Here is a 26,424-nt window from a genome sequence, read left to right as displayed (position 1 = left end):
ATCTGCCAAATCTTGCATTGAGCATTGATCCTATAAATTTCAGTTTCTATTTTCTACAAAGAAAACTGGTTGTTCTGGTCAAATCAACATTGTGCCATAAAACATTTAAGGAATACTAAACGTGTAATTTAAACATGTTTTTATTCTAAATGGAATCTTGTCTGTTTCTGAAATCATTTGTCATTGACAATCATCAGAGGCTGGATGAATCATGACACTGTAGTATCCAATGCAAGAATATTTTCAAGTTGGGAAGTTTTTATAATCTCATGTAAACCCTTTGCATTTTGTGTGAACTGCAACCCTGCTCCTACAGATACAAAGGTATCAATATGGTTTTATTATAGGTCTGGACGGCTTTCATCTAATGCTTGCACAAGAGAGTCTTTTAAATAGCTGTTTGATGCAGCAAGGGAGAGTGCTTCAATATGAAATGGCTCTCCGGATCTGTCCATAAAGCCATATTAGTATCAGTTGATACGTTCCTAAAGGATTCATTGAGCTTTATTCTTATTAAACTTCGAAGTATATACTCACAGAGAGAAAACCATCCCACCAGCTTCTTGAACAATAACCACTCCAGCAGCAACATCCCTGATCATTATTTTACATTCATCGTTACATATACATTATCAGTTTGTAAATAGTATTGTATATATGATCATTACCTCAGTAGTTATGAGTATGTGTATGATCATTTTGTAAGATAAATTTTTAAAGAAAATAGATAATAATATGGATGCTATGTAAAAGTGAAAATCTACCAAGGACCTCCAAAGCCAATATCATAGAAGATATCAAGCCTTCCACATGCAATCCCACAAAGATTCAATGCAGTTGAACCGCTCATGCGGATGGATCGAACCTGTTACCACGATTTGAAACATAATTCAGCCGAATGAATGGTATGGGTTCAAAAGGTTGTTTTAAGAGCACCATAAGCAGAATTCCTCTGAAAATGTTTCATACAAGAAAACTCAACAATAAGAGCTAGCATGGTCTTCTTTTCTTCTCTCTTTTAGCAAAGGAGCATGAAGAAGTGCTTAAATCATGTTCTGCTAACCAACCTGCCTGGCCATTTAGCTACAAACTTGTAACAGTGACTTATAATCAAAATGATGGCACTTTGCAGCCACTTTTATAAAAGCAACACTTAGTACATGAACCACTGCACTAAATTGCTATCACTGCTTCTGACGGGTAAATCTGATCTCGTAAATTTAGTAGAAAATTAAATGTACATAAACTAGGTAGCTACACCTATGTAACTGCACGGCTGCACGGCATCGAGAAATCTAGCACTAAGAATGAGAAAGGTCTTTCAAAAACTTATAATATAATAGACGTATAAACAAATCTGCAAGCATTTATCATAAATCTCCACCCCTAAAAGAAAGGGTGTTTTCAAGATTTTGAGACCTAAAACATGTATCACCAATGTTGTTATTGCAATTTATTTGACATGTAAGGGGTATGAAAAAATGCATGGCATGTCTGAAATCAATTCATTAATCAAAGAGGTGGAAGCTAATTATCTATAGTGCACACTTGTTACCTCCTAAGGAATGTAAGAATAAAGAGTTTTCCAAAGTAAAACAACATTATTTAAGAAACTCCGCCTGAACAAATAATCATATGGATAAAAGCAATACTGAAGAGTTTCACACCTTGTAAAGAAGACTATTAATTCTATTCGTGATCATATCCACTCTCGCTTTGTCCCGTTTAGTACCCACTCCCGTAGCAAGAAGTGCATTTCCCAAGCTCTTTTGCACAGAAACTTCACAAATAACCCAAAGCATTGGCAGTAAGAATACACTTTTCTGGACAAAGAATTACAAGGAGAAATAAAAGCACACCTGATATAGGCTTCCCATTCAAAAATGCCCCCTGTCCACGCACTGCAGTAAACATCTGCCATCAAATTGCAAAACTGCTTTATGCAAACAAAATATTAAAGCAAAGCTAGATTATATAGTTGAGCATGGTGAAGAAACATCTAGCATTCAAATGGCACTGGAGCTTCTACAGAATCTAATTCTTTCTTCCAATACATTCCTATACTCAAATACAAACGGTACAACCTATTCAAGAATGTCCATATCCATTGAATGACATATCTACTATTTGGAGGCTCCCCTTTATCTTTCCTTGAGACAGATAGATAGATGATGATGATGCGTCGTACAGAAATCATTCATTGGACTCAAAAGAACATGACCATATATTTTTCCTTTCATATATGAAGTTAAAGTGACAGGTTATGAACCTCAGGCCTAGAAGTTCTGATCCTGTAGGTGTTTGGATGACATTTTTAGTAGTCTTGTGAAAAGGTTTCCATATCTACTTTAAAAAGTGCTGGAAAACATGATACATCACAGTTCAGTAATTATCTAAGGTCTTATGAAATATGATACGACATATTTGATGCATATAGACACCAATGAGAGATCTACACTCTGAAGATAGAAACAAAACAGTAAAAACTGAACTAAGCAGTGGTCAAAATGAGTAGCTATGTTAGTATGTCCATACTAAAATTGGTCTGTGCAAGCTCTGCAGGCAGTAGAAAATAAATCAGAACACCAATTTCACCACGTGAGAAACTTTATATCAGTGAAAAAAAACACATGATTTTAGATGCAATACGACATACGTTCACATCCAGGCAACTAAATTGCTCCTGAACAAGGATGTCAACAGCCTATTGGCATTCATTGATAAATAAATAGAGCCCAAAACCTAAAACAGAAGCTGGCAGTTTAAACCTATTCCGAAACTAAACCCACATGTACAGATTCCAAGATTCTCCACTAGGCATAGCAGAAAAAAGGATCAAATTGGCCATGAGACCTGCTATATTTTAGCACTATAAAATTAGGATAACACACCTTCAATTCCTCTTCTTGTAAATTATGAGGAAGAAATCAAGCAAAACCATTCAGCAAATACAGCACACAGGTTTACATGTAAAACCCATTCGCTGTGAATAACAACCACAAGACCAAACTCTCCTCTTTGAATCGTCCCAAAATTAATACTGGGTATAAAACAGCCTTGTTTAGTATCTAACAAGGTGAATCACAACCCATTCGCTGTGAATAAAAACCACACAACCAAACGGTCCTCTTTGAATCTTCCCCAAATTAATACTGGGTACGAAATATCCTTGTTTAGTATCTAACAAGAGGAATAACAACCCTCATTATCATGTAAGGGCTCAATGAAAATACCAAAATATAGCTAGTGATAAGAAAATTGTCCCACTTTTTCACTGATTTGTTCTCCAATGATGACAGGATTGATCCTCTGATAACCCGTTTTACCAGGGCTACATAGAAGGCACTGAAACTTCCAACATAAAATCAACATTTGGTGGAAGATTAAGAGTGAACCATTTGGTTCCATGGATTTTACTCCTCACATTGAGGAGGTTTTCCACATAAACCTTTGTTTATTGTATTAGTTGATTGGTGTTGTTTGATTTATTCCTCATAAGTCACCACACGAATAGGGATTGAAGATGTGTTACTCTCAACACTATCACTGAATTCCTATTCCATTAAAATTCAAATAAAGCAATCCCTCCTACAAAAATCAGACTATCATATCAAATTAACTCTTTAAGTGGGTGAAAATTTACCTCATTAAGTATTGGATTGTAAACAACACCAATTGTCGGAATCATTCCAATTACTATGCCGATCGACACACACACAAATGGGAACCTAAGAAAAATTGAAGATATTCTCTCATTATCATCACTGTCTCTCACTGTCTCTTTCTCTCTGATTAATAATGAAACTACAACACAACAAATCCCTCATAGAGTCCCAAGTATTGGGACAGTATCGAATGGCATGCAAGTAAACCCAACCACCTTCTCAGACAAGATAGGCAATCATCCTCAGAGCACACAACCACAATCTAGCCATCAAGAGTGGAATGTAGCAAATGCCTAGACAAATATATAACATATATCCACAACTTCCCAGAGCCATAACATTGATAAGAAACAATTCACACCATTGCACATGCCAATATAAGGTCACTATTCCCATTAATCATAATAAAATGGAACAATTTGACAAGAGAAAGCCCCATCTTTTTAGCATTGATGATCACTTAAAAACCACCCATGGCTGATAAAAGCTCCATACTTTGATCCGTCAGAGGAGAATCCTATCATGTATGGCGTTCATTTTTTCTTGTCCACAGAGAAATAAAATAGCATCATCATTACTACCTGTCCCCTCTCTTGTATTTGCTTGCCTTGAACAATAATCTCTCTTTCATGGATTATGATCATCCATTAAGATCATGCTCATGGATCTTTAGGAAACCTAGAGAATTATTTTTGTTCCAAAGTGGGTAACTTCAATTCATCCATAGTTGTAAGTGTCTAATACACAAATTTTGGTCACTAGTAGATGTTGATATATCTTTCCCTCAATTCATCCATATTTGTAAGTGTCTAATACGCAAATTTTGGTCACTACTAGATGTTGATATATCTTTCCCTCTCTCTCTCTCTCTCTCTCTCTCTCTCTCTCTCTCTCTCTCTCTCTTGGTGAAAACACACAATTATATTAATAAATGTGTGTAAAGAACACTACTTACAATGGGTATGACAATGGAGTATGGTTACCCGCCAACTACACTACATGGGTAGTGGAACATGTTGAATTGCCAATAGGCAAGACAAACACTCCACTGAGGAAAGAATTTCCACTTGCTCCAATAAAGAAAATTGTCACATTAGGACTCCCTTCAGCTTTCGTAGATAAGCTTTCACTCCATGTCTACCACCGAATACAAAAGCTTTGCGCATGTTCCAATTATGACGCAATCCCCAATATCTCAGAAATAGAAAACCGATCTCCATCTCTGATTTTGGGTCTACCTGTGTAAATTGTGCAAACACCCACTGTCTAGGTGTCAAATAACACTGTGATAAAACTTGCTAAATTTGAGAAATGTAACTCCAAATCTGACAAGCAATCGGACACTATATAAGTCGATGAGTACGATCTTCCATTTGAACAGTGCAAAAAAAGCAATTACTTGTTGCTAGTCCACGACGCTTTAGAGCTAATCCCAAAGGCAATCCTCCTATCAAAACTCTCCAAGTACTTAGAGCAGTGAGAGTACAAGTGGCAATTTAGAATGCCAACTATGTTGTAAGATCTCTCTCTCACGCAACTTTCTTTAGCCCCATCACTCCTAATGCTACAAATCAATCACAAGATACACAAATGGGCTCTAAACCAGGACATAACAAAGACGAGACAACACTTAAGATGTAATCTCTTGTTTGGTCTTATAGGCCATTTTGGCCTCTTAAAAGACGTTAATATCTCTCTCTCTCTCTCTATACAGCAGATGTCAGGTTTCTTCTATAGCCTGTATGAAAATATCACAGAATGTACACAACCAGAAACTCATAAAGGGATATTGCTTGACCAAAGTTTTTCTTTTGGCTACTTCCGCATGCCCTATGATACATGAACATCCCATAAGAGCTGTTGGCTAAATTGAAGGATACATGGTGCCACTGCCCAATCCCCCAGACGATTTCGTGATGGATAACATGATGCCATACTGGCATCACCCTATGAGAACATTCATGGGCTGATCCACTTGCCTTCCACCTCTTCAAGTATGAAGTTAATTTGTACACTATACCCATGGTTTGTATATGATAGCACTTGATCACAGACCAGTTAATTCAGGCAGCCACTTAGTGTAGGTACAAATCAAGACTAAAATATAATGTCTAATGGCAGAGCAGATAAGTATACCATCATCAAGACTAAAATATAATGTCTAACGACAGGGTAGATAAGTTTTTGATGTTTAAAAACAATAATAATATACCATCATCAAAAACTTCTTTTGAAACACACCTGTGTACAAAATTTGTTGTCCCATCGACGGGATCCACTATCCATGTTGGAACATCAGTGATTTCAAATGATCCAGAAAGAGCTGTTGTTTCTTCTCCAATCAACTGTTGATAGATGACACAGAAAGTATTGGGAGATTGTAACAAGGAAAGTCTCGTTTAACCACACACACACACACCTTATGATCAGGATAATGTTTCTTGATATGTTCGAAAATTAACTCCTCACATCTTTTATCTGTTTCTGTCACGAGGTCAACCTACAGCATATTCATCAATAAAGGAATTTAGGCATCAAAGTATAACATGAATATATGCTAGCATCATTATTACGTCTAGAATTCTGGAAGTGTATTAGGACAATTAAAACGATTAATTGCTATAAAAGACCTGTGATCCTCCTATCACAATGATGTATATGCAATATACAAAAACATATAAGCACGGACATATATGAATGCGTGTGTTGATATTACATATATGTCATGGATTATACTTTATCAGAAGCAGACATGCATTGTCTAAATTAATAGAGTGTCTTTACGAAATCAAATTCATAAACGATGAGCATAAAGATAAGCTACATAATGAGAGTTGGTCATGCGGGTGAATGTATATTATCAACCTGACTTTTATGTTCAATTGTCTTGATTTCTGAATGAAAATTTTCTGCGATAATCTGTAGACAAAAGCAGAACCAGGAAGTGCTTCTTATTAATATACAAGAACTTAGTTGAAACAATGGAAGAAATACATACATATATCTATATATCTCTACCTTCCCAGCCAACTTTGCAGCATCTATTGCAACGGACAAAAGCTTCTGATGATGATCCATGGCAGAGAAGCACACGGGATAAACGTATTCTTTCCTGGTTTAAATATCCATCTAAATCCCCTGCTTTGTTTCTGTCTCTGTTTTTTGTTACTGTATTTCTGACTAGAGTTTGGTTTCTTTTACTATATATATCCACCAGCATATCCTCCAAATTATTTCACACTTTTTTGAGACTCTCTGACCTCCAAAGTTATATGCTCCCGGTAATTCGCACTTTCGAGACTAGTGTTTCGTGGAACAAAGAGGATCCATTGAATTATTCGTGACTCCTCAGTTATATATATAAAGACAACTATTATGTATGTGTCATGGTTGAATGTTCTTATACATCATCTTTGTTTACATGTATGTCTCACAAAGTCAAGGGGAAACAAAGGTGCCCTCGTGCTGTGTTTGAAGTTCAAAAAATTATTTCAAGTTAGAGGAGAGAAACATATAGAAACTAATAAAAGGTAGGAGGCACTGCACGGGAGAGAATTGACCGGGAAGAACAAATTATGTGAATCTCGAGATCAGTTGTCTAAAATTGAGTTGATCTTTTGAGAAAGTCAAATGGGGAAAAAAGTAAAGTAGACACCTAGCAATCCACATTCAAATAAGATGTAATGCAAATGTTTTACAGAATTATCCATGCAAGATATTACATAGGTATATTTAAGAGAAGACACTAAACAACATAGAAATATGAGATGGATATTTGTTAATGTACCATATTGACCAAGACCCAATTCTTACTATGATCATGAATGTATTCTCATTTATTGATCAAGAAGAATTAGGACATGCCACTATATTACAAAAAAGTGAAGTGAGCATATTGTTTTTGAGAGATTCCATATGAATTCCTATGACAATTGTTAAGCTCTTGGATAGCACCACGACCAGTCGTGAAGAAGAGCGCATCAACAAGGACATAGTATGGCTAAAGGACCTACGAAGAGAGAATGACAAGAAGAAAGAGGGTTAAAGGACATCCAAGTGTGCAAGGTCCATACCCTAAATGTAAATGCTATATAAACCACATGGTGTTGGCTTTGTAATGGTTCTTTCATTTGTAAAGATCTCCCTATTGATTAAGAGGTAGAGCTTCCTCTCCTCCCTGTAAACTTTAAGCTTAAGAGAGATTAGTGAAGTGTTTAGTTAGAGAACACTAATCTCTCTTCCTTGTTGGTGCTAGACCTCTTAGCAAAGAGGGTTAATAAACATATTCATTACTCTTATTGTCTATATTTATTACCCTATTGTCTATGAGAGCGAGCTTGAGAGAGTGAGAGAGATATCATGCTTAATCATCTATTAATCGTTAAGTGAGTGTGAGGCTCGAAGGTGTCCGACAACCATCTCTACCCAATTCGCCATCAAAAGGGTATATGCCGGTCTGAACTCCACAAATGACATTGAGGAGCTAACTCCATCAATACATAGATCCTACACAACAATTTAAACTACAAGTGAACAACAATAGTTATGCTCCCAACAAGAGACAAGAATTTATAAAGATATGTCATACCAAGACCTATGAATTATGAATATTTATGCAACATAATGCTAGACTAATTCATTATTAGCACAAAAAAAATACATATCCCCAACAAATTAGAAAGTACAGCCCATAGTGGCTACATAAACACAATCAAAGTAGCTATATAGAGAAACAAGTTAGAGTGAATACATAGAGAGACAACTCTAGAGTGGCTGTGCTAATGAACAAGATCTCAGTTTCTTTGGGCTTTCCTATTTGTGTGGCTTGCTGTCCTAAATCGATCAATATTTTTACATCCTCCTAGTTCCCTACTTTTGAATAACCCTTTTGCACTCCACAACCCTGTGTGTTTGGCTCAACTCAAACAGATGCCAAACCACATTTTTTGTCTCAAAGAAAGGTTTTCTGCTTAAGACACATTGGAGCACTCACTCACAACTAAACCCCAATATATCACTATATAGTTTCTCCATTCATTTGCTTTGTGTTTCTTCCCTCAAATATTTCAAAGACAGTATTCTTTCATATAAAGTAATTAAAGAGTCAGTGATAAATCATTTCATACAAAAGATTCAAATAGAAGTCTAGAATCAACAGACCAATACCACATCAATTTGTTCATCACAAAAATTGCATCATTGCATTCCAATTAATTCACAGTAAATACCTTAAACAATGAAGAAAATCATGTCAACGAATTAACAATTTACAAATTAGTTGCAAAACATCATACAGTTCCGTAGTGCTTTGCATAATGTCCATGTTTCAAACTCAGAAGGTATATACACTTAATTTAAAAATGCTCAAAATTGAAGGTCCATAGCACAGAATCCTAGCAAGTTATCCATTTGGGGCCTTCTTGAAGTCACAAATGTATTGGGAAGAGAGACACTGTGCCACATTATTGACAATGGTTTGTAGAATCATAGCTATGAACACTTATCTGAACACAAAAAGAAATCTATAATGCATAGCTTGCGTAAGGAGTAATGGAGGGAGTGAAAATTCAAAAACTCATGGCAAATGACAAACACATAAAGAGATGTACTTCAAAAACTAATAAAGGCACAACTCATAAATTGCAATTTCACTTGACAGATATATTTACATTCAATAATGTAACAAATTTAAAATAAGAATGGATTAGTGATCAATTGGTGGGTCTACTTGTAATTTGTTGAATGAATATGGAAAAGGTGTGGTGGGAGAGGAATTGGTTCCACATGCAAGTGAAGTGTGGCCTGGAGGCAGCTGTCGTAAGGGACAACATATCATGTTCTTATTGGGGTCACAATCATGAGGGCTGGAAGCATCATTGCAGAAAGATCTCTTGTTAAAACAGTTAAGGCCACCTGTAAAACAATATATTTGTAAACACTTATTATTTACAAGAACAAGAATGAATGAAATCATTAGGATAAAATCGTCAGCAATCCGAGGCCACATTCATATGAGATTGGAAAGTTCTATATCTCCAGTCAACAGTCCTGCATGATCTTGTGTCACAGCGACTGTAATTAAACATTATTATCTAAATGCATATGTAAAGGCATATACATAGAAAATTTATAGCATAGCTTCAGCCATCCGTTCCCATCTCTATGCATGCCAAGTATTGATCGAAGACACCAGCAGATGCAGACGAAACATTTCAGAGATCCATAAGTTGATATTGAGTATGAACCACATGGTTTTGCATTACAATGACCATAAATGCATGTATCGCAGAGGCATATACACTGAAAATTTATAACATTGCTTCCAACCATCCTTTCTCATCTCCATGCATGCCAAATATTGCTTGAAGATGTACATACATGCACAAGAAACATTTCAGAGATATCTACGTTGACTATAGGAACACATGGTATGTGAGGCATTGGCACTTGGCCATACCTGAGTATGGCACCTTAATGGTCTTGAGGTATAATGGTCCGTATGTAACCTTTACTGGGGACTTCTCTATATTATATAGATTCAAATATCGACAATTACAGTTCCTCGCCATTTTAAGTACTAGCACTGATGCCTTCCCTAAATTATTTTCTTGAATGCTTAAATGTTTGACACACTTGGAATAATTCTTGAACCACAATAGCTCTCCTGACAGGCATTCCCAAATTTATAATCAAAGTAATAACAGTGAATAAATTTTAAAACATCTCACCTGATGTCAAGGAGGTCCTAAAATATTTCTCAAAGTTTCTGTCCATCTTTGAGTTCGCAATTTTAAAGCTCTTGGATTGGAAACAAGATAGCTCCTGAACTCGTCATCCTAAATATCAAACAAGATAAAGCCATCATTATTAGTTTCAATGGTGGAACCATGGAGTCCATTCTCAGGAGCAACATCTATTCTGATTCCAGATTAGAGATCACAACGCACCTCAACGAGCAGCTTGTGCAATGCATTGGCAATAATATCTTTTTTTGAACGAACTGCTACTATGTTCTTGTATTTCAGAAACCCAAGCTAGGAAGGAAAATGGTTAAGACTAACTAATTATCGAGGAAGTAAGGACAAAGGCTTTCCATTACAGAATGCAAATCATGAAAATAATAGTTACCATCACTGTATCCCAAAGGCATGCATTCACGTCAACATCATACTTCAATCCCCTGCCATTAGCCATTAGCCATTAGCACTAATCTTGAGAGATAAATATGGCCGCACAATAATTTAATCAATGGTAAAGCATTAAAAAATCTAATGGCGTTGTCTATAGGTACGAAAAGTGCTAATAGAGAGACCATGCCTTGCAAATCTTACTAGTGCCTTGTACAAATACAGAAAAATGTGTATTAGACAAAGACTATGAATCAATATTCAAAAGAAAGTTACAGAAATATAGTAGCTTAAATTTCCACTATACACTGATTCTAAAACATGATACCTAGAAAAATATCCAGGTGAAGACTTTGCAGCGAAGGAATAAAATAAAAAATGGTAGAATGGAAACACCAAATGTCAGTCTATATCAATAACTTCCAAATCTTCCTCCTTGAAACATAACTGCAAAACCCAATTTAGGTCCCACTAAAAGATATGCCAGAACAGGTAACCTGATACCTATTTCAGAGGAAATCTGTACCACTGATGCAGACAATGTCGCATGCATGAAATCAAACCCATTAATGTGTATGATTGCAAGGTTACCCATCAATTTATATAGCATTATACATGCATTTTTTTGGCTGCTAGCTTACTTATGATAAACCACATCTGTAACAACATTTAGAAGTCGACAAGATTTACTGAAATTCATTGTATTCAAACTGTACCTTGGTTGCCTGAAGACCCTGTCACCAAAAATCTCAACAGAGAGAGCGATGCACCGTGAGAAATCCAAACTCATTTCCTTCTTTTCTTCAGCCCCAAGATTTTGATGGCTACAAAATCCAAATAATTGTTAGTTCATATAAAAGTGTAAATAATCTCGTTCTTCAATTCTTCTGAATACATCAAACTTAATTCACAGATATAGCTAGCGACAGTTATAATATGGCAACAAGATGTTCAAATGGCACTCAACAGCAGAGAGTGGAATTAATAAAGAAAAACAACAGTAGTATCATTGTCCAAACACGGAGTAAAGGGCATCTCTTCGCTTGAGGTACTTGCAAAGCAAAAGTAAATGCATCCTTCACCTCTAAGCAATGGGTACCCAATTGTGGACCAATATGCTAATGGCGGATAGCTGCTTACTACTACAAATAAACTGTGAGCAAATGCACCATAGATCGAAAAAGGTAATGATAATTGATACAGGTTCCCAAAAGGAGGCATGTCTCTAGTGCGCCCATAGAAATTCTGGTAAGTGTGGCCAAGAAAAAATAGTCAAAATTGTCCCCTCGAACCAAGTATGCCACAAGCTGCAAAGTTCATCAAAAAGCTCTGCAGAATGATAAATATAACCTCGGAATGCTAAGTGAGAATGCATGTATGTACTCAATCGAAAATGCTGGTCAAACCATAAAGTTGTAATTTGCTATTATAGACACATGTAGCATTGTAATGTGAATATTTGTGAAGTTGAAATCAACCTTCTAAGACACTTCACAACGCTGTTGTGGTTAGAGCCCACATAAATTCATTCCAGCAGTTCTAGCACTCATGCATATCTATGTATATCAAAATCAAATTGTATTTACTTTGCTACTGTGGTGCTCCTAAACAGTCCCAACTGGAACATGGTCCCGAAGTGAGTCAGGACAGACTCAAGAAGTTCAAAAACGAGTTGGGACAAGAGAGTCCCAATTGAGGTTGGCACAAGCATGAGGAGTTGAGACCCACGAAGGGAACCAGTCCCAATCTCGGTCCAGTCCCAGTCCCAGTTCCAGTCCCAAAAAAGGGGTTCCACCCTTGGGTTGGGACTACCAGTCCCAATCTGAACTGGGACTCATGAAAGACCCAGTCTCAGACCCTGCTACAAAAGCAGCAATGTCCCAGTACCAACAATCAGCCACAAGGGATCCCAGTAGCCACCTCATGGCATAACGGCTAGGGTAGCCCAACAACCACCCCTTGGCCTATATATGGAGAAGCTTCTACTCATTTTGAATTATTCCCTTGATACTAAGTTTTGAAACCCCTCTCCCTCTCTCACTCAATCATAGTTAGCTCCAAGGAGCTTGTAACTAATATATTTTGTAATCATGCTGAAGTAATGCTAATAAAACCTCTCTTTTGCTTATTCTCTCTTCTTCCGACTGTGTTTTGGGCTCATTTCGAGACCCCCATGTTTAGGCACACACAACAGCTACACTGCAAAATGGAACTCACATGTGAAAAGAAATCATCACCAATTTGACATATCATCAAACCCCCACAGTGAGACTTACATCCAACAAGTACAAATACTCACGAAGAGTATCCAAAACTATGAGCACTAGGTTGGGCATGCATTCACGAATCTGGATCCATGCACATTGCATCCATACATATGTGAGCAAGTACAGGCACACATATATGTGCACAAACATGTTTGTCTCGGAGGAATGCAGTGAGATTTATATTCATGAAGTGTTGCATTATTCATTTGTTTTTGCCAAAAACATTCAGCTTTGATTAAAATGCCTTAAGAGTTGAAAAGAACATGTTGATTACCAAATCTTCCAGGTTTCATTAAGATTCAAGAATGAAAAGGGATAGGCAGATTACCAGCGCATTTCATCATTTAACCAATTCTTCACGGGCAAAGTAAACTTTTCGACGCCGCCACGCCTTAAGCAGAAAAAACGCAAGATAAATTCCCTATCGCGCATCCTGTAAAATGTGATGAAGGCCATCAAGCTGGAGAGAACGTAATCCATCAAAATATAATATTCACATGGCTGAATCATATCTTATCTAATACCTTTTATGTGGGCTATCCTGTCTAAATGCCTTGAGCATATCAGGATGTTGAGCCATATCATTCAGAAATTCGTTGTAACTGAAATAGCGGAAGATTTGTTTCTTCAATTAAAGGGGAAAAGTGCCTCTGAAACATGTAACGGAAAAGTAAAATCACAATATATCTGCATTCATTAATTTTGTCCATCTCAGCTGTAGAAAAATTTCAAACCTGCCTTGAAAGACACAATTCCGAAGTTCTTGCTCATTAAGCTGCAAGCAAAGTCATAATAGTGGCAGCATCATAAAACTAAAAAGTAAATAAAATGGACGTTTTCAATATAGTTTAAGACCAATAAAGTAGCAAATATGATGATGAAAGTGAAATTTTGATTAAAAGGTTTTTCTCCAGACAATTTCAAATGAAATCGTGAAAATATAGCCATCACAAAAATAAAAAATAAATATAATAGATCCCTTGTGAAATCAGTTAAAGAAAAATAATGCACAAATATGACGATGAAAGTAACCAGTTGATTAAGAGGTTTTTCTAGAGTATTTCAAATTATCTATATATAGCACTTCTGTGAAAACACCTAGTCAAACATTTTATCTCAAACATTAAAATATTTGTAAAAAACACATCAAGAGATAATGCGAGGAACATTTAGCACAAAACATAAAAAAATATGTGGATTGCAGTTCCATGGTCATGAAATCGATGCAACACATATTGTGTTTAACATTGCAAGTTGATGCAGTAGATGGTTTTTGCACACAAAGACGACTCCACAACAATTTTAAAGAGGCAATGATTTTTCATAAATACCAGATATATAAAAATAGATAATGAGCATTAGAACCATTTCTCGCATCAACTTCAGTGATGAGCTTTCATGATGGAGATTACCTGAGGTTGTGATCAAAGCAATATGATAAACAAGTCAAACAGCCAAAGGAAATTTGATTTTCTGTAAATTTAGTGCAAATGGCAAATGCTCATTCAAAATTGTTTTATACCCAAATTGGGCAGGTCAACACAATCCATTTTGTGTTTCAATGTATCGGAATGTAATTTATTAGTTAAGAAGAAGCAAGCATATCCAAACTGACTGAATATTCTACCCCTTATGAAATTAAAATGCTCAAAGCCAGTAAGGAAAGTTCCATTTAGGTTCATTTCACTATAGTTTCTATTTGAGAGTACAAATTACAAGAATATAAAGAAATGGTATCTACTTTAATTTCTATACGAAAAACAAAATTAGAGAGTTGGATAACATAAACGAATTTCACTAAAATACCTGCGTTGAACCCATATTGAGCCGTTCAAACACCTACATAAATTATGAAACATAGTTGAACTTAAGCTCTATGAAGATAACAGCTGTTTGTGTGTATCATATTCTTCGTTACCTCAAACACAACATCATCATCTGAATTCCTGGAAATGGTGTGAACATTCAATGCAAAATCCCGCATGACCTGCAGAAGATTTTCGATGCATCAAATATAAAAGGTAAAACCCATGGCGGTAACTCTCATCAAAGACAACCATGGTTACACAAAAGAAGAAGAACAAGTGTTGTTCATAGGTTCTTTCAGTAAAATGATACCTCACGCAAAGAATCGTTTAAATCAGAGTATTTATTGCCATTTAACTGCAATCAGAAATGAGAAATTTTAAACCAATTTTTTGTTTTTTAAGCATTCCAAACTATCATGAGTTTCTGTGTAAGAAAGACCTTCATCATTGGTCAACATAAATTACACATATTATCTGCCTTACCTTCTCCAATACATCTAGACCAGTCAATGCAAACTCTGTGCCATCTGGAAACCTTTCTTCTTCCATGTAACACCTGATCAACAAACCACAGTGAGCCACAAAATCAGTGCTAGTATATTTTGATTACAGCCACAACTTGTACTGAACTGGAATTCATGCTGTTGAACCTGTGGAACCACAAAATAGATAAATGCAATAAGGAAAAAAACTCTAAAGAGAAAAGCTAATCACCAAATGCTTGTCAAACGCTGCTTGCCATCAACAACCTCCAAATGCCCCCTGAAAATGGATAGGCATATTATTACTGTGTTATAATTTGTTTACAACCAAGTGCACCTTGAATGACATTAGTTGGAACGAGATCCTCACTGGCTTCGCTCATGGAAAAACATAGTTGGTAAAGGTATATTCAGCAAGAGAGACTCGATAAGTTTGCTGGCAGTTTTCTTGTCCCATACATAGTCTCTCTGCACAATTAAATCAAGCATGCAGTGGTTCAGTTACACAGAACCAGTTATCCTGTACCCTTTAGTTAAATTTGCAGATTATATAATGTCGACTACATATATGAGAACAGAACCAGCACACGCATGTTCACCTGATAAGATGGCCGTAGATCTAGCTTTCCCCTCTTGATTTTGTCCAGTATAGAGCTCACTGTGAAATCTATCATAGAAAGCATTGCCCTTAGATGCCAGAGACTGTATATTTAGATTTGGAATACAGTAAATTTTAACAGCCCCAGTATATGGTATAATTTGACCAGATCAAGTGAAGGAGAATTATTCTAACTCAACATCAATTATATAAATTGATTATTCCTAAATTTGATCATTTCCCTATGTATAATCAACTTATGAATATATTTTCACTTGCATTCTGATACGCATTGTCGACTGGAAGCAAGAAATAAGTTTTTATGGTTCTGTTATGAACAGGATTTGGTTTCTGTGTAGCATTTTTATGCAGCATTGCGTAACTTTTACCTCAGCTACATTTGAAGCTACAGAGAAAACGGCATAAATTTGATGTATACAATACACCACTTTTCCAACAAATGAAGATGAAGATGCTGAGAATACAGTGTGGCAACACCATTGGAGTAAGATATGCTACATGAAATGGCGTGTTCAATACATTTCTTTTACAACATTTGATAGCATGTTACAGTAAGAAATCCTATATAAAATGCCACAAAAAAAACTGAAAAATTCGAGACGTTTTTTCTCTGACAAACACATAGTTAGGGTTCTGTGACTTTTATTATCGTGGCTAAAACTAAAAACTGTATACTGACGGGTGATGGCGAAAGTTAAGGATGCACTAGAGACAAGAACAAGGAAGAAACAGAAATAGACTAACCTGCCTTGGAGATTTGCAGTACTCTCTCTCCAGACACAAGCCGCCGTTCCACAATGCTTCCATTCTCCTCTTCAGACTGGCGCTCTGCTGAATGTGGATCATAACTAGAAACGGATAGCGCAAACAGAAACGTATGTGCCTCCCGTTTACACCGGAGCCTCCTCCTGATCCTCCTCCCCCTCTCTTCTTCTGAAGAAGCAGGCAGGAATGAGCAGGGAAATGGTGAGGAGCTGCAGATTAAGGATGAAGAAGTAGAGGCGAGCGGGCAGAACGGTACTGAGCTCCGGCTGCAGGCGATCACCATTTCCCCCCCTTCTACGTGTGGATGTAAGGTAGGTTTCTGCCTTCGCTTGCGTACATATAAAGACGAAGAGGAAACCACAGTCTGTGTATGTATATAGGTATGTAAGGGAGGATATAAGAGAAAGAGAGAGAAAGAAAGAAAGAACTGTTTTCTTTCTCTCCTCTTGTGGTGATCTTGCTTTATGTATGTATAGATAATAGATTGCCAAGGTTTTACATGAGGTTTTAACTCTTATTTTCTCTTGGGGTTGATCTTGCTTTATATATTGATCGATCAATAAATAGATAGATAGATAGATAGATATTGATCGATCAATAAATAGATAAGATAGATGCCATGGTTTTACACGAGGTTTTTAAGTCTCGTTCTCTCTCGAGACTCGGGGTGATCTTGCTTTATATATCGATCAATAGATACATATATGCCAGAGTTTTACATGAGCTTTTAAGTCTTATTCTCTCTTGGGGAAATCTTGCTTTATATATTGATGAATCGATAGATAGATGCCAAGGTTTTACATGAGGTTTTACGTCTTATTCTCTTTGTAGTCCCTCCCATCTCCATCCAAGGTGAGTCCTCGTACTCCACACGCCCTTCAAGTCCTTCCACTACCACATGTTTGTCGATTGCTTCCTCTACATTTTGTGACTTAGGCATGGAGTGTGCCGATCGGGAAGGGGGAGAGGGATCATTTGTTGCCATTTTCGAGCACTCGCGCTTCCTTGGGTTGCATGAAATGATTTTTACATACAATCGAGTGATTCTGCTATTTTTGTGGCTTTACAAGACTTTGATTGCTTCCTTTACATCTCAACGACTTTGTTGTCTTGCAATTTACTTCCTTTATGTCTCAATGACTTAGTGTAAAGAATGAGAGGCATAGGTGATGTTGTGCAGCGGAGGTGAACTGTGTGTACACTCGTAGGACAACAAAGAGAGAGAGAGAGAGAGAGAGAGAGATGTGCTTTGGTCACTTGGGGGCTCTTATGGTCCACTCAGCCTTGTCGTAAGCGGACTTTCTTCGAACATGTGCCTGAGTCGATCTTTGTTCGTAGTTCTTGTTCGGCCAAATACCAACTAGTCTCGAGCAAGTGCCCTTTTTACAAATTACAAAACTAGCCTAGTATGATGTCCACTGGCTAGTGTGAACACTGTCTCTAAGGGAAGTTGAGTTCAATTCTCAACACTTAATAGTCCTTCGATTTGCTTCTTTCGCATGTAGCACAATGGTTGACAACCACAACATTAGGCCTTCGATTATTTCATTTGCACTTGAGACAAAATGAGTGACGATTAAGAAGTGTTCACCAAAGTTGCCGAGCACTGTGGAAAGTGATTTATAATGTTCAATGAACGTATCCTTGAACTTAAAACTATGAAGAATTCTCATAAAGAACACCCATTCTTGAGGTTTGCACCCTTGACCATAAGTTTTTGTGCCTTTACAACTACACCATCATGTTCACATATTTTACATATAGAACTTCAACACATTGTGTTTGTGAATCGTATATGATAATTTGCTAATTAATGGGAATACCTAATCTCTCTTACACGATGTATAAAGATAATACTTTCATATCATGCTTTCATATGCAATGCCTTGGTTGAATCACGATTGCTTGTCCTTGTTGATGTAGCCTCGCCTATTTTGAAATGCAAGGAGCATGCTTGGTTTGTTAATATCTATTATCTACTACCATTTATAAGTAATTTATTCATAATTAGGTGTTATGTCGAGGGGTATTGACAAGAACTTGTAACCTAATTTGTGATGTTAAACACCATTATAGTTAATCACATGGATACAACCATCCAAGTTTGAAACTCTAAAGCAACTCTATTTCTTGGCTATGGCATGATTACATCACATGTGCATTATAGGCTAGCATTAAGTCTTACATAATTAATTGCCATAGTCAAGGTTGAGTTGGCATGCTCTTTCTACAAATATGTCTTCAACGTCGAATAAATTATATCTTAAACATGATTGATTTGGATGCCATCTGCATCTCCCACATATTGAATCTATTTATAATAGTTCTAACTTCTAACCATTTATGTTAATCTATGGTGTTGAACCAAAACCATCAAAAACCTCAAGATTGGTCGCTATTAGAGTATAAATTGTTAGAATTAGAGTTTGTTCTCAAATCAATGAGATTACATGGTGTACATATATCGCATGACATGCCTAATCCCCGACTATTGATTAAATGGAAGCATTGTCCCAAGGATAAGTCTATTAGGTCTCTTAAAGATGACCCTAAGCTATCTCAAATGCCCACATATTGGTAATTTACCATCTTATTAATGATGTTCAACTTTATAAGACTCTCCATATGAGGAGAAGCATGGTGGACATCACTATATTATAGGATACACAAAAAATGCATCATATCAAGGGCCGAGATTTTTGTCAATCATGAGATTCAACTCTTGTATCATACTTCAAGTAGGAAACTCGTGCCCAATTGGCAAGAGCTAGGATTGGACTAGGGTATCGCTTGGTAGGGGCTAGATTAGTGTTCTCTCAAATGCAAAGCAAGCCTCCCCATTCATTGATTGTAATCAACATCACCATCTAACAATCGTTGTCGTGAAGAAAACCATCCACAAGCGGAATCGGTGCACCGGAGCGTAGGAACCGGCTCTTCATCCACGTGCGCCTTACGTTGTACATAGGAGATCCTAGGCAGGTAGATTCGGTAGGTAAGAAGTAAAGGGGAAATGGCTCCTTCCTGGCCTAGAAAAGGAGGGAGACGAGGAAGAGGAAGGGATCGCGGAGAGTCGAGGACGAAGTGCTGTCAGTTTGTGGGCGAAGGCTTCTCTCTCTCTCTGGCTCACAAACTCCGTGGCTGCTTTCTGTGCAGGTTTTCAGGAGGCTCGCGCTGCTCTGAGGAATGCCCGAGTGCTTCCGGCAGCACCTCCAACCTACTCTTCTCCTTCTGTGCGTTTACGAATAGGCATCGACATCTGTTCGCCGGCCTATTCGGTTGTAACCGACTTCGTGTTTTTGATTGTTTGTCTTTGTTAATACATACATACATTCGTGTCTTTCTGTGTCGCTGTCCCACTTGCGTCTTTGCGTCGAAGGGCCGTGTCCCTGTGGATCTACGCTCGCACGTAGAGGGTCTCTTTTCCTTCCTCTCTTGCTCTTCGGTACAGGACCCCCGAGGTCCCGCCTCATTCCACGCATCCGTGAGGAATACCTCGACATCTTGGTGAAATCGACGTGAAAGAGGCGGCAGAAGAGCAGAAGATGAAAGGGTCGGATCTTGCAGAGGCCATGGCTTCGGCCGTGGATCGGATATTGAGTGCACGCGAGGGCACCGGCGCCCTCGACAGAGCCATTGAGGCGGTCGTCGGTACGATCGGCCGGTTCAGCGGAAAGGATGCCACGAAGTATTTGGCGTCCTACGGGGCAGAAATGTTGATGCGGGACATTCCGGAAGAGAGGCGTCTTGTCGGGTTTCCTCGAGTGGCGATGCCGAGCATCCATGCGGAGGTGCTCGAGGTGCGGGCGGAGAGCCGTACCTGGGAGGAGTTCGGAGGCCGACTCCTAGAAAAATACGGGTTGGACGACGCGCTCCGGCTTTCGAAGCGGGACTTCATGGAATGGGTGGAGTCCCCCGGCAAGGGAAGAAACGTGTCAGCACTCCTCCGGGAGTTCGAAGAACGCTTTGCGCGCCTTTCGGCGCTTGACCGAACCGTTCTGGATACGAGCCGGGTCCTACTGTTCGTCAAGTCGGTGGACGAGCGGGACAAGGATAAAGTCGGCTCCTTGCTGGAAACCGAAGACGGGCTGACAACCGACTGGGCTGCGGTTAAGAGAGTCTGTGGCCGTTCCGACAAACGACGAGAATGGGCTGACAACGGGGCGACCGGTGCGGGCTCTGTCACAGCAAGGAGGCTTGAACCGGCACCGCAAGTGCGAAGGGAAGAAACCCGGGAATGGCTCGAAACCGGTTCGGCTTCGACCGGCATGGTCAATGGCTCGTCCGGAGGGGCATCGCTGGAGGAGTTGACGCGGGCGATAAAGGATCTCCAGATCGCCCAGACTCGAAGGGAAGGCGGTGAACAGGCTCGTGACCGACGACCGGCAGCGGGGAACAGGTGCATGTGGTGCGACGAGGTCGGCCACATTCGGAAGGACTGCGGCGATTTCGCAGAGGCGTTGAGGAACCGAGTGGTGTACCTGTGGGAAGGCTGGGTGCACGCCGGCGACACCAGGAGGGCCTTGAACCAAAACGACGGGCGAGGAGGAATGAAGAGACTAATGGAAGAGGCAGCGGCCCGACACGTGGAGGCCATCCACTACTCGGCGTCGGCCGGCATTTGGGTCGGGGGCAACGAGGCCCGAAAGGAGGGCAAAGACGGATTCTGGTCGGCAATGCTGGAAGGTCTTGCCGGCGCACGACTAAGGAAAGATGAAACGGACCGCACTGAGAGACGGGTCCAGGAAATAACCGGGTGGAGCGATCCGGTCGAGGAGAAGACGGGCTTTGTAGAAGCCGCCTGCCGGAACTACGAGGCTCTGGTTGAAGACAAACGGGTGGGGAAAGCCGGAGCGGTCGGGCCCTCACAACGGTACGAGACCCGATTCGGGCAACGACGGAACGATGCCGATGGGTCCAACCCGCAAGATAACCCAGGAAGGGCGGATACCGACTGGGGACGGAAATAGAAAGGACTACGGACCTACGAAAGGTCCTAGAAGAACGGATCCTCGACAGCAAAGTGGAGCTGTCATTGCGAGAGGTGCTAGGGATCGCCAAGAAGGAGTTCCACGACTCCATTGTGGACCTGGTGTCATAACTAGACTCGAACCCATAACCTTTTGTTACACGGGTCGAGACTTTACCATTAGGGTATGAATTGTAATTTGAAGGATATTATTTTCATTTAGGTTTTATTGGGAAATTGATGTATATTCCAGATTTCTCTGGAACATTCTAGAAACTTCAGGAGTATTCCTGAAGACACTATAAAAGGAGGCGCAAGGCATTAGTTCGAACCAAATCGGTTCAACGCCAGTCTTAAGCCTTCTAACTACTGTTGTATATCTTCCGTCATATAATACATATATCTTTCGCATCATCATTCTCTCTCTCTCTCTCTCTCTCTCTCTCTCTCTCTCACTCATTCCTTCTCTCAAAGTTCGACACCTCTCATAGTACTAATCCTTCTCTGTCTTAGTACTATTCCCCAACAATAGTACTAATCCTTCTTTTAGTACTAATTCCTTCTCTGCCTTAATAGAGTTCCTGACAGTTTGAACCGATTTCTGTCTACTAGTCTCCCTCTTCCTTCTGTCTCCCTCCTTTCCTACTAGTCTCTTATTTCCCTTTTCCTTCATCCCATGGCCACCGTTAGCGCTGAAGAGTATCAATCCGTTTTCTCGGAATTTCAATGCTTGAAAGAGAAGTTTCATGCTTTGGAACAAGAAAATCAACGCTTGTTGGGGGATCTTTAGCAAATTTCCTTAGAAAAGCAGCAAACGCAACAACAGCATGGGGAACTTGCGTTACGCGTGCAACAACTCGAAGCAACCATCGTAGCAATGCAACAACAAGGGCACGGAGCACAAGGGATTCATAAAGAACCCAAGATTGGCCTTCCCACGAAGTTCGATGGAACGCGATCGCAGTTTAGAGGGTTTCTTAACCAGGTACGGTTAGTTATTCAAATGCATCCGTCCCGATATCCCACCGATGCATCACGAGTGGGTTTAGTAGGCACGTTGTTAAATGGCTCAGCATTAGCATGGTTCGCTCCGCTATTAGAAAAGGAATCTCCAGTACTAAATAATTTTGAAGAATTCATAAGTGAGTTTAAAGCATGTTTTGGAGATACTGACAGCATAAGGACTGCAATCAACAAAATCCGGCGATTACGCCAAGGTGACCGTCCAGCCTCCGCATATGCTGCAGATTTCCGCCTACTCGCCGCCGATATCCCCTGGGATGATCAAGCATTGATGGAGCAGTTCCGCTATGGTCTACGCAACGATGTCAAGGATTTACTCTTGACTTTCCCTGAAGAGCCAAAATCATTAACAGAAGCAATCAGTCGAGCGGTCAGATGTGACAACCGCCTCTTCGAGCGACGTTCGGAACGACAATTTCAGATGCCGAGGGCAAGATCCGAGCCTACCTATGCCTCAGTGGTAGCGAAACCTTTTCAAAGGGAGTCACATAATGCGCCTCCAGTAAGTACTCCAACTCCAATGGAAATTGACACTACACGTCGTCGTGGGCCGCTATCGGAGGAGGAAAAGCAACGACGCCGAACAAACCGATTATGCCTTTATTGCGGTGGACCAGGGCATATCGCGATAAACTGTCCCCATAGACCAAGAAGGCAGGTAAACCAAGTCATTGTTAGTTCTGACTATACTAAACCCGAGTCTATTTCAGTAGGAATCTCTGATAATCCTCATAGTCATAATAGTCCTAATAGTACTAATAGTCTGAATCTCGCAAACAAATTTGATGTCCTTAGCCAATTAGAAGAAGAGTTAAACGACTAAGTCCAGCCAAAATAGGAGCCGTTTGGTTGGACAGCCCTAGATCTGTGCAGCCCATTAGTGGTTCCATTCCCTCTAAGCAAGTTAGTGATGTGTTCGTAGCCCAAGTAGCAGTTAGTACTAAAAGTACCCCTCCAGTACATACCTTAGCCCTTCTAGATTCCGGAGCTAATTCTTGCTTCATGGATAGGAATTTTGCCCGAGCTCATCAGATATCTCTCAGAAAGCTCCCATGTCCAGCCTCAGTAGTAGTCATTGATGGTCGTCCCATTGCTTCTGGTAATATCATAGAAGAGTCGGAACCCGTTAATATTGTCCTAGATAACTTAACATGTGTAGTATCATTTAATATTATTAGTATTCCAGAACATCCCATAGTTTTAGGATTACCATGGTTCGAGTTACATGACCCAGACATAGATTGGAGGACAAGGGAAATCCGGTTGCGACAAACCCAAGGATCTACCCAGAAGGTTGCAACCATTTCGCTACGTCAGTTGCGTGAGGAAGGGCGCAAGGAGGAAATGTTTCTCTTTGCAATATCAGTACAACCCTCCAGCACCACCAAAGAGGAGTCCACCGTTCAACTTCCCGAGAAGTATCGTCAGTATGCTGATGTGTTCGATAAAGTACAAGCCAACACACTTCCTCATCATCGGCCGTACGACTGCGCCATCGACTTACAACCGGGAAAAGAGCCGCCATGGGGGCCGATCTACAATTTGTCACCAACCGAGCTAGAAGTCCTTCGAGCCTATATAGAGGAGAATTTGGAGAACGGTTTCATTCGGCATTCGAAATCTCCAGCCGGCGCACCCATTTTCTTCGTCAAGAAAAAAGATGGCTCGCTTCGACTCGTTGTAGATTACCGTGGCTTGAATAAGGTCACAGTAAGAAATAGGTATGCTCTTCCCCTTATCTCAAGTCTTTTAGAACGGATCAACGGTGCCAGGTTCTTCACGAAGATAGACTTACGAGGAGCCTATAACCTCGTACGGATCCGACCAGGAGATGAATGGAAGACCGCGTTTCGCACCAGATATGGGCACTTCGAGTATACGGTCATGCCGTTCGGACTCACTAATGCGCCGGCAGTCTTCCAGCACATGGCGAATGATATATTTCGAGATCTCTTGGATGATTTTTTGATCATCTATTTGGATGATCTACTGGTTTATTCAAAGACCCAAGAAGAACATGATTCTCATGTACTATTAGTACTAAAACGACTTCGAGAACATGGTCTGTATGCAAAGTTAGAGAAATGTAGTTTCGGGTGCAACCAAGTGGAGTTTCTCGGCTATGTCATCTCCTCAGAAGGCATATCTATGGACCCAGCCAAGGTCAAAACGGTGATAGAATGGCACACTCCGCGTTCGGTGCGGGATGTGCAATGCTTCCTAGGCTTTGCAAATTTCTACCGGAAGTTCATACAAAATTACTCAAAAATTGTGCTGCCTCTCACACAGCTCACCAGGAAGGGACAATCATTCATTTGGTCTAAAGAGACGGACATGGCTTTCGAGAGTCTTAAGAAGGCGTTTACATCAGCTCCAATTTTAGGTCATGTGGATCCGGAAAAACCATTCATTATCGAAGCTAATGCATCGGATTTCGCATTGGGGAGCATTCTGTCACAACAGGGTAACGACGAGAAGCTACATCCTGTGGCTTTCCACTCCCGTAAGTTTGACGCCGCCGAAATCAACTACGAAATTCATGATAAAGAGCTATTAGCAATAGTTGATTCTTTTATGCAATGGAGGCATTTCCTGGAGGGATCTCCTCATCAGGTCACTGTATTCAGTGACCACAAGAACCTTGCCTACTTTCAAGATGCTCGTGTACTGAATCGACGTCAAGCTCGGTGGGCCCACTTCCTCACACGCTTCGACTTCAAAATTACATATCGTCCGGGGAAGCACCAAGGGAAGGCAGATGCATTATCACGGCGTTCGTATCTAACACCACGTCCCGGTGAGCCAGCTTTCGATAACCAGAAGCAAGTAATCTTGGGTCCAGCACGACTGCAAGCAGCACAGGTCTTTGACATGCCCGTGGATTCCGACATTACCAATACTATACGTGAGGACTTGAAGACTGACGCTTTCGCCCAAGCTATACTAGCACAAATTGACCCCTCTCGAGCGTCATGTTCACAATCACAATCACCAGGTACGGATTATCGGCAATTCAAATACTGTGATGGATTACTCTTCTTTAAAAAACTTTTGTATGTTCCTAATGGTTCTTGCCGCCTTCGAGTAGTACAAAACTGCCATGACACATATACAGCAGGACATTTTGGTAGTACTAAAACATTAGATTTAGTACAACGATCATTCTGGTGGCCCCGTATGCGACAATTTGTCGAAGATCTTGTTCGGACTTGCGATACATGCTGCAGAGCGAAAATGCCAAGACATCATCCATATGGTTTATTAGAACCATTACCAATTCCAAGCAAGCCATGGCAATCCATTGCTCTTGACTTCATTACAGATCTTCCAGTCTCTAAGGGATTCAGTGCGATTCTCACAGTGGTGGATCGATATACGAAGATGGCTCATTTCTTACCATGTACTAAAGAAATATCTAGTGAAGACACCGCCGAAATTGTCATGCGGGAAGTATGTCGGCATCATGGACTCCCTGATAATATCATCAGCGATCGTGGACCCCAGTTTGTGTCAAAATTCTGGAAGCACCTTTTTAAAATGCTGAAGGTCACTTGTAACCTCTCCTCCGGCTACCACCCACAAACCGACGGTCAAGCCGAACGAACAAATCAAACACTGGAGCAGTATCTGCGGTGCTTTCTCAACTATCATCAGAATGACTGGGCAGATATTCTTCAGTTCGCCGAATTTGCCTATAAT

At 39.9% G+C, this 26,424-nt stretch overlaps 2 protein-coding genes across 3 annotated transcripts; both read right to left on the bottom strand.

The window, feature by feature from the left end:
• Positions 1 to 124: 124 nt before the first annotated feature.
• Positions 125 to 6,877, bottom strand: LOC147854217 (inositol monophosphatase 3-like). The gene is made up of 10 exons (XM_087331046.1): positions 6,684 to 6,877; positions 6,531 to 6,584; positions 6,085 to 6,165; positions 5,907 to 6,010; positions 3,644 to 3,728; positions 1,860 to 1,914; positions 1,668 to 1,780; positions 765 to 865; positions 538 to 594; positions 125 to 447 (listed from the first exon to the last, which is right to left on the bottom strand). Exons 1-10 carry the CDS (start codon positions 6,741 to 6,743, stop codon positions 342 to 344), a joined length of 816 nt encoding a protein of 271 aa, XP_087187172.1. The 5' UTR covers positions 6,744 to 6,877; the 3' UTR covers positions 125 to 341.
• A 2,397-nt stretch (positions 6,878 to 9,274) lies between these two features.
• Positions 9,275 to 17,083, bottom strand: LOC147854216 (uncharacterized). Of its 2 annotated transcripts, none has more exons than XM_087331449.1 (16): positions 16,713 to 17,083; positions 15,949 to 16,016; positions 15,720 to 15,817; positions 15,582 to 15,629; positions 15,351 to 15,423; positions 15,178 to 15,222; positions 14,978 to 15,046; positions 14,866 to 14,898; positions 13,794 to 13,834; positions 13,584 to 13,661; positions 13,388 to 13,492; positions 11,509 to 11,616; positions 10,794 to 10,845; positions 10,613 to 10,699; positions 10,394 to 10,501; positions 9,275 to 9,578 (listed from the first exon to the last, which is right to left on the bottom strand). In XM_087331449.1, the coding sequence occupies exons 1-15, from the start codon at positions 17,014 to 17,016 to the stop codon at positions 10,400 to 10,402; spliced, it is 1,311 nt and encodes a 436-aa protein (XP_087187575.1). In that variant the 5' UTR covers positions 17,017 to 17,083; the 3' UTR covers positions 9,275 to 9,578; positions 10,394 to 10,399. The 2 variants fall into 2 exon arrangements, with proteins under 2 accessions (XP_087187575.1, XP_087187576.1); XM_087331450.1 differs by lacking the exon at positions 9,275 to 9,578 and adding an exon at positions 9,612 to 9,713.
• Between the last annotated feature and the right edge of the window lie 9,341 nt (positions 17,084 to 26,424).

This window comes from Azolla caroliniana, unplaced genomic scaffold (assembly GCF_043228905.1).
Source record: "Azolla caroliniana isolate FFs.n. ecotype wild unplaced genomic scaffold, voAzoCaro1.0.p SCAF_15, whole genome shotgun sequence".
Classification (NCBI taxonomy): Eukaryota; Viridiplantae; Streptophyta; class Polypodiopsida; order Salviniales; family Salviniaceae; genus Azolla; species Azolla caroliniana.
Note: the sequence above shows the minus strand (reverse complement) of the source record. Positions and strands in the feature narration are given on the sequence as shown.